The sequence below is a fragment of the Scyliorhinus canicula genome, chromosome 11 (assembly GCF_902713615.1).
Source record: "Scyliorhinus canicula chromosome 11, sScyCan1.1, whole genome shotgun sequence".
Classification (NCBI taxonomy): domain Eukaryota; kingdom Metazoa; phylum Chordata; class Chondrichthyes; order Carcharhiniformes; family Scyliorhinidae; genus Scyliorhinus; species Scyliorhinus canicula.
This window is the reverse complement of record NC_052156.1, coordinates 99,574,757-99,583,929: the sequence shown is the minus strand read 5'-3', so window position 1 is coordinate 99,583,929 and position 9,173 is coordinate 99,574,757. Positions and strand designations below refer to the sequence as shown.

The 9,173-nt window shown below is 47.0% G+C and overlaps 1 protein-coding gene across 1 annotated transcript in view; it reads left to right on the top strand.

Annotated features, from left to right (window-relative positions):
• Window positions 1–308: 308 nt before the first annotated feature.
• Window positions 309–9,173, top strand: part of LOC119973221 (dynein heavy chain 3, axonemal-like) — a 714,697-nt gene continuing 705,832 nt past the window's right edge. The window contains exons 1-3 of the mRNA XM_038810887.1: window positions 309–384; window positions 4,933–5,067; window positions 5,763–5,881. Of these exons, the coding sequence (XP_038666815.1) occupies window positions 382–384; window positions 4,933–5,067; window positions 5,763–5,881 (257 nt within the window). The 5' untranslated portion in view covers window positions 309–381. The remainder of the gene's footprint in view (window positions 385–4,932; window positions 5,068–5,762; window positions 5,882–9,173) is intronic.

Below are 9,173 nucleotides of genomic sequence, written 5' to 3'. Positions count from 1 at the left end.
GTAACCTCCTCATGTTGGTAACATTGTGCAATTGCAATGATTAACCAATGGAGATTGTATGAACTTAGGGAAGTTAAACTGAATCACTGTAAAGATATATTTATATATCAACTGCTTACAAGCCTTTCTATCAGCATCTTTTGTTTAAACAAATAACATTTATTGTGCCATGACGTGTAGGAGATGAGGATGAAAAAGATGGACCATTTCTTCTCCAGTGTTGCTACACTTGCCTCAAATCTGCTCAGAAGCATAGTGGAAGAATCACTGGAAGACTTAGCTCAGATGTTTGAGGCATATCAACAAGGAAACAATTATGAAGGGGAGTATCCTGCCAATTCCCTAGGGCTTCCCGTCAAACCTCATCCCATTACTATCTTCATGGTGAGTGCAACAGTTCATTCACTGGCCATTGAGAGATCTTGTCAAACATTTTACTTTGTTTGTTTCTTCCGCACGGATGAGCGAGGCAGAGGGTGAGGATGAGGAGAGAGGGAGAAATTGGGGATGAGATAGGAGAGGGGATGAGGGAAGTTGGGGTAAGGGGAGAGAGGTAGGTAGAGGGACGAGGGGATGGGTGAGGGGAGAGGAGTGAGGGGAGAAGGATAGAGTGAGGGGGTGTGGGGCAAGAGGAGTGAGGGTGAGAGTAAGGGGAGAGGAGTAGAGGGCGGGATTGAAAGAAGAGACGAGTAAAGAGAGAGGGGTAGAGGGAGGAGGGAAGGGGTAGAGAGTGGTGGTGGGGGGTAGAGGGTGGGATAGATGGAGGGGTTAGAGGGGTGGAGGGAGGGGGAATGAGTGGTTTTAGAGAATTGTAAAATAAATCTCCTTCAGTGTTGGACCTCACTCCTAGAATCATAGGGCACGCTACACTGCTCGCCGTGACACAGCGTGGCCGAGGGAAGCTGGGAGATCCCGCTCCCGGGATCTACCCGTCTCACCATGCCTCACCAGATCCAATGCGATCTCATGAGATGTTGCGATGTAAATCCGCCCATTGTGGATATGTGGATCATTGAGGTATCTTCTTGGGAAGGTGGGACCTGTACATGAAGGACAAATTGCACCTAAACTGGAGGAGCACCAATATCCTGGGAGGGAGGTTTGCTAGAGCTCTTCGGGAGGGTTTAAACTAGTTTGGCAGGGGGATGGGAACCAGAGCAATGGATCAGAGGATAAGGTAGCTGTTGAACAGGCAGAAATAGTATTCAGCAAGTCTGTGAGGAAGGATAGACAGTTGATAGGGCAAAGTTGCACTCAGTGGAATGGGTTAAAGTGTGTCTGTTTCAATGCAAGGAGTGTCGGAAATAAGGGAGATGAACTTAGAGCATGGATCAGTACTTGGAACTACGATGTTGTGGCCATTACGGAGACATGGATTTCACAGAGGCAGGAATGGTTGTTAGATGTTCTGGGGTTTAGATGTTTTCAGAAAAATAGGGAGGGAGGTAAACGAGGAGGAGGAGTTGCACTTTTAATTAGGGAGTGCAACACAGCTGCAGAAAAGGAGGTAGTTGAGGAGGGTTTGTCTGCTCAGTCAGTATGGGTGGAAGTCAGAAATAAGAAAGGAACAGTCACCTTATTGGGAGTTTTCTAGAGACCCCCCAATAACAGCAGAGAGATAGAGGAACAGATTGGGCGACAGATCTTGGAAAAGTGCAGAAGTAACAGAGTTGTTGTCATGGGTGACTTCAACTTCCCTAATATTGACTGGAACCTCCTTAGTGCAAATGGTTTGGATGGAGCAGAATTTGTCAGGTGTGTACATGAAGGATTCCTGACTCAATATGTAGGTAGGCCGACTAGGGGGGAGGCCATATTGGACTTGGTGCTCAGCAACGAACCAGACCAGGTGTCAGATGTCTCGGTGGGAGAGCATTTCGATGACAGTGACCACAATTTCTTGACTTTTACCACAGTCATAGAGAGGGATAGGACTGGAGAATAAAAGTAGAGAGGTGTTGTTGCAATTGTATAGGGTGTTGGTGAGACCACATCTGGAATATTGTGTCCAGTTTAGGTCTCCTGGGGCGGGATTCTCCCCTACCCAGCGGGGCGGGCGGTCCCAGCGCCGAGAAGTGGCATGAACCACTCCAGCGTCGGGGCGCCCGGAAGGTGCGGAATCCTCTGCACCTTCAGGTGCTGGGCCAGCGGCGGCGGAGTTGGTGACATGCCAGCTGGCACGGAAGGGCTTGGCGCCGCGCCAACCCACGCCAAAGGGCCTCCGCCGGCCGGCGCGTGTTGGCACATGTGTGGGAGTGCCAGCATGCGCTGGTATCATTCCAGCGAATGTGCAGGGGGGTTTGTTTCCGCACCGGCTATGGCGGAGGTTCACAGCGGCCGATGCGGAGGGAAAAAGTGCCCCCACGGCACAGGTCTGCCCGTGGATCGGTGGGTCCCGATCGCGGGCCAGGCCACAGTGGGGGCACCCTGTCGGGGCCAGATCCTCCCACACCACCCGAGAATCCCGGAGGCCGCCCGCAGAGCCAGGTCCCACCGGTAAGTACCTGGTCTAATTTACGCCGGCAAGGCCGGCCTAAAACATCTGCCGCTCATCCCATCGCGGACCGGAGAATCGCCGGGGGGTGGGGGGGGGGGGGGGGGGGGGAGAGGGGGTGAGGCGCAGTCAGTGGCCATCGCCCGGCAAGGCGTGATTACTGGCCACGCCCACGGCAAAACCCCGGCGCCGGAGAATTCGGCAGTCGGCGGGGGCGGGATTCACGTCACCCCCCCGGTGATTCTCCGGCCCGGTGGGGGGTCGGAGAATCCCGACCCTGATTTGAGGAAGGATGTGGTGTTAGGTAATTTGGACATTCTGAATTCTCTCTCCGTGTACCTCAATAGGCGCCAGAATGTGGCGACTAGGGGATTTTCACAGTAACTTCATTGCAGTGTTATATGTAAGCCTACTTGTGGCAATAAAGATTATTAATATAAAGTGGCTTCCTGACATATAGAATCTAACAGACTGTGGGGAAAAGGCAACATGCGGAATAATAACAGTGCCAGAAAATTCAGACTGAGATTTTTACGGGGCAATAGCGTGTAATAAATGGTAACTTGGTATAATAATGTAATTAATTTTCTGAATATTGTAATTTTAAAATGTTGTCATTTTAAGTACTGTACCTGAACTGTGAGTTTTAAGTATTATCAAAAACTGTATTGGACTTATTTGATTATTGAGCTCAATTGTTTCAAAGTTGTTTCTTGGGATTGCCAGTCACATGAGGCCATAGTAATAGAGTAGACAGGGAAGCTCTTTCAGATTATGTTTGTTGTGTTTAAGGGGAATCTCGATCAATGTGGAAGAAACAGCAGATTACATTGATAGGGTGGGAGGAAATTGGTGCCGAGTGTGAACATCGACCAGTTGGTTTATGTCCTGTATATTCTGTGCAATACTGTTCATGCCATGACAATAACGCTTGATGATTTTGGTCTTTGAATTATCTCATTAACTTTGACGTTTTAACATTATTTATTCTGGCTGCACAGTTTTGTAAAGTACACAGATTTTGAAAAACAAGGTATTAAAAAAAAATTTCATAAACTCCACCTATATATAATATTCCTGCAAGATACAATATAGTATAGAACCATACAAATGTTACATAGAACATAGAACAGTACAGCACAGAACAGGCCCTTCGGCCCTCGATGTTGTGCCGAACAATGATCACCCCACTTAAACCCACGTAACCCGTATACCCATAACCCAACAATCCCCCCATTAACCTTACACTACGGGCAATTTAGCATGGCCAATCCACCTAACCCGCACATTTTTGGACTGTGGGAGGAAACCGGAGCACCCGGAGGAAACCCACGCACACACGGGGAGGACGTGCAGACTCCACACAGACAGTGACCCAGCCGGGAATCGAACCTGGGACCCTGGAGCTGTGAAGCATTGATGCTAACCACCATGCTACCGTGAGGCTACGGAAGTTACGGTGCTGAAAAAGGCCATTCAGCCCATTGTTGCTACTCCACCCAAAAAAGAGTAAAAAGAAACAATTTTTGTTTCTTTTGTAATATGAAACCGGGTGAATTCCTACCACACCTCCCCTGGCAGGATATTCCCTTTCCACCAAAGACGCTGGAATTTGAAACTGTTGGTCCGATTTTACAGACCCTCCCCCACCACGATGGCATGATAATTTGTACTTGATGTGCCAAAGGTTTTCTGGTCTGATCTTGGGGCTTGGGTCACCCAGTGCCATCTTGAAATAACAACAACATTGTTTCATGATGAAGATTTAAAAACAAAATATAATCAAATATTAATCTGGTATTCTGATAATGAATTAAGCGGAGGGAGGAGATGAGGCAGGATGTTGAAAGGTGGTGAAGGTAGTTGAAGGGTCACGGGGAGGGGGTGGGGCAAGGTGTTGGGGGGGATCAATGGGAAGGGGGTGGGGCCAAGTGTTGGGGTAATGGAGAGGGGGTAAAGAGTGTTTAAGAATCATGGGGAGGGGGTGGAGCAGGATGTTGTGGAGCCATAGGGAGAGGGTGGGGCAGGAAGTTGGGGGGCACGGGGAGGAGCTGAAGGGTGTTAGGATGTCACGGGAAGGGGGCAGAGTGTTGTGGAGCCATGAGGAGGGGGCAAGCCAGGATGTTGAGGGGTTACGTTAAGGCACAAAGCCTTTAAGTTTGTCTTTTAAACATTACTTGTCTCACTCCCAATATTTTTAGTGTGGCCCTGTTTGAATCTGGACCTTGGTTACCTGCCTATCACTTTTCTTAAACCCCTTTGGGTCTTTTGTTTTTATCCTTCTTTCCTCCTCCTCGGAATCCTTGCATAGGTTCCTCTCCCCCCCCCCCCCCCCCCCCCCGCCATTTTAGGTCAATCCCCCCCCAGTTACTCAGATCTACATTAGTAATATTTGCAAATCGGTATTCATTTGTCTGTTTACTCTGTTCAATTTGCAGAAGCCTCACATGGAGGGATCCCACATCTTGTTTACACCAACCATGAATGAAGTATTGGAAGGACTAACTCACATAGTGGATCATTTAGTGCTTAGTGCCCAGCGGATACCGAGAATTGAATACCAGCTCTTTCAGGTAACTATCTGGTTCAGTCTGTATATGTGCCTCTCAGTAACTGTTCATGTCTTGCCCGTGTAATCAGTCATTGGGCTGTTACAGCATACCCAGTCTGGTGCTGGGTATCTGCTTCCATCAATCAATCTGCTGCCATTTCTACAGGGAACCTGGAAGCTGAATGGAAAATCCCAATCGGCCTCCATCACCTACCTTTGAAACAGCTCCTACTGAGTATCATTGCCTGCCTGCCTTGTGAGGGTGGGTGGCCTTGCCCAGCCCCCAACACATACCTGCTAAAATGGCTGACGTCGGGAGGAGGATCAGGAATCTAGTTGGCCTTGTCATCTTTTAGCCCCATCCATCCCCTTTCTCAAATTCAGCCCTCTGGGTCTGATTATAACCCACCCCATTATACACAGTTACATCTGACCTTTATATGTGCTGCTGTTAGTCTGCCATATTGGGATTTCCAAATCCATATAAAAAACAGATCATTTCATCTCATATCGATTTGTTTTCCAAATGAATCTAAAATAAATTTGTGACCAGCTGCAAGCTTGTGTTTTTCCAGTTGATCTGTTGGGAGCTCGGGAAGGTTTCTCTCATCGTCCTGTACGAATGTGGCGACTAGGGGATTTTCACAATAACTTTATTGCAGCGTTAATGTAAACCTACTTGTGACAATAAAGATTATTATTATATTTGATCTGCAGGCTATAGATAACCAAGAAATCAAATACATCAGCTCAGTGCGACTTGAAGAGGATATTGTCCTGTGCACTAAAGCAAGACTCCAGGCTGTGGTCACAAACAACAGTCATGGTCCAGTTAGGTAAGAACCGCTTTAATTATGGTAACATTAATATTTGGGATATATTATGTGAGTAATTCAAGACATGACATGTACTGAGTGAGTGTAACATATTTGAGAGAACAAGTGAGTTTAGACCTTTGGGGCCATGTTTCAAGCATCCACACAACACTCTTGGGAGAGACAAATTGCCGATCAACATAGACTCTATTTGGTGTTGTTATTATTGTTGTTATTATCTGCCTCACAACGCCAGGGATCCAGGTTCAATTCTGACCTTGGATGACTGGGTGACTGTGTATAGTTTGCCCGTCCTTCCCGTATCTGCGTGGGTTTCCTCCGGGTGCTCCGGTTTCCTCCCACAGTCCAAAGTTGTGCAGGTTAGGTGGATTGGCCATGCTAAATTGGTCTTTAGTGTCTGGGGATGTGTAGATTAGGTGGGGTTACAGTGATAGGACAAGTGTAGAGTTCTCATTTGAAGAGTCAGTGTAGACTTGATGGGCCGAATAATTCTTTACTGCAGTGTAGGGATTCTAGGAATAGATTCAAGTGTTGAAATTATTAACATATATAAATGATAGTCTTCGGGGGGGGGACCTGAGTGTGATCTAATGGGGAATACAGAAAGCTAGCATGCAGGTACAGCAAGCAATTAAGAAGGCAAATGGCATGTTGGCCTTTACTGCAAGAGGATTGGAGTTTGAGAATAAAGGGGTGGGATTCTCCAGTCCTACTGCATTGAGTGGGAGATTTGGATGAGCGCCAAATTCTCTGCCCTCACGAGCAGTGGTAGCGGGACAGACTGGCAATGAGAATCCTGCCAAGGAGTTTTGCTAGAGTTGTACAGGGCCTCAGTGAGACCACACCCGGAATAGTGAGAGGATTTCAGTACAGGAACAAGGATATCTTGCTGCAATTATACAGGGCCTTAGTGAGACCACACCCGGAATAGTGAGAGGATTTCAGTACAGGAACAAGGATATCTTGCTGCAATTATACAGGGCCTTAGTGAGACCACACCTGGAATTGTGTGTTCAGTTTTTGTCTCCACCGTTAAGAAAGGATTTACTCACATTGGAGTCTGTATTGTGATTGTATTGTGATTGTTCACTGTTGGTCCTTGGGATGAGGTGGCTGTCCTATGATGAGAGGGTTTATTATTCTTTGGAGTTTAGAAGAATGAGAGATGACCTCATTAAAGCCTACAAGATTCTGAAGGGGTTTGATAGGGTGGATACTGAGATTGTTCCCGTTGGTCGGGAATCTAAAACACGAGCAAACAGTGTCAGGATAAGGGGCCAATTATTGAGGGCTGAGATGAGGAGAAAATTCTTCATTCAAAATGGTTGTGAATCTCTGAAATTTTCCATCCCAGAGGATTGTAGATTTGCATTGCCTCATATATTTATGGTTGGTCATCTTTATCAACTATATTGTGGCTTTATTTGAGCTGGAAAATGAACAGTGTGCATCATGGTTTAGGATAATGTATACTGTATATAAAATGTATAATATGTATAAAATATGTAAAAATGGCAATACCGTCTTCTTGCTCTAAAGATATAAACATTCACTTGAGTTGTTCTGTTTGCTAAGTTGTAAGTGACTTTTTAAAGTCTAAACGAGAGCTGTCAGCTCCAAGATTGCCTTACTGTTTGAAGCTGGTAACATTACCCTTTAAATTCAGGGCCGGGATTTTCCCGGGGGAGTCAACATCCCCCGAAAGTGCAGAATTCTCCACACTTTCGGAGGCTAGGTGGGCGCCGGAGGGGTTGGCGCCGCTCCAGCCGGCGCAAGTTCGCGCATGCGCCGAAGGACCAGTGGGATCTCACGCATGCGCAGAACCGCCGGTGTGGTTCCACGCATGCGCAGACCGGCCGGCATATTTTGGCGCATGCAGGGGGGGGTTCTCTTCTCTGCACCGGCCATGGCGGAGCACTACAGGGGCCGGCGCGGAAGAAAGGAATGCCCCCACGGAACAGGCCCGCCCGCAGATCGGTGGGCCCCGATCGCGGACCAGGCCACCGTGGGGGCCCCCCCAGGGTCGGATCCCCCCGTGCCCCCCCCCCCCCCCCCAGGACTGCCCCCGCCGACTTACCTGCCAGGTCCCGCCAGTACGTGAGTTAAATGATTCACGGCGGCGGGACTGCCCAAAAAAGGATGGCCGCTCAGCCCATCGGGGCCCAGAGAATTACCGGGGGGGCCGCTGTCAACGGCCCCCGACTGGCATGGCGAGAATCCCGCCCCGCCCGAATGACGGCACCGGAGAATACGACAGGGGCTCGGGGAATCCCACCAGGTCTCTGAACTCGATGGCACAGAGGGTTCTAGCCAATCAATGAAGTTGTTGCACTGTTGTAACGAAGCCAGGTTGCTGTTTGTAGGATCTTACTGTGCATCAATTCCTTGCTGCATTTCCTGTTAACCACAGTGACAAATGTCACTGTTTGCAGTGTTTTGGAATATTCCAAAGTTATTTCTATTGTAATAAGTGTAGGAAATGTCAAATGTCTACATAGAATGTATTATATATTTTGAAATCCTGGTTTAACATACAGGCAGTGTGTGTCTGCTAAGGCTGCAATTAAGATTTCATAAAAGTGAGATAATTATTCATTCAACCATGTATTTTTTACCTATATGGAGTTAATGCAATATTGTATATGTTGGAAGGTTCCCTGGGGTGTTGATAATTGAAGGGTTGTTTTTAGTCTTAGTTAAGATGGTCAGTTAGTGGGTTAGAGATGATGTAATTAATGGGAGGAGTCAAGTCTGTAGTAGGCAGTTTCGGCTGCAGGATTTGTTTGTCTGACAAGGACAGCAGAATTTCCAGGTTGTGCCTGGAAGGGGGTGTCTCTCCTTTTCTGAAAGGAAATCTTTCCACAAGGGTACAGAAAGTATCCCTGTGTCTGCGAACTTTATTTATAAGTGGCTTTTGACCTGTAATGCGCTTTGCTTAATTGGAGATAGAGAAGATATAAATTAGAAATTAAAGTGTTTCCTTTTATTTAAGAATTATTTAATTGTTAATTGTTATGCAATTTTCTGTGATGTGAATGTGGTTGATTCTGTGTTTAAATTAAGTTTGTTTTAACATAAAAGATACCTACTGGTCAGAGTCATTACTCTTGGGGGGGAAGTATCCTTTCTTCACAGTTTTACAAATTGAATAACTGGTTAGGGTTATCGTCCGGTATCATAACAAATTTTTGGGTCTGTTCCGGGATCTTAACACTATTAGCTGAAGGTTATGTCATCCAGACAATTGAATCTCTCTTAAACATTTTGTAATAGAGATCTCTGGCAATGGCAG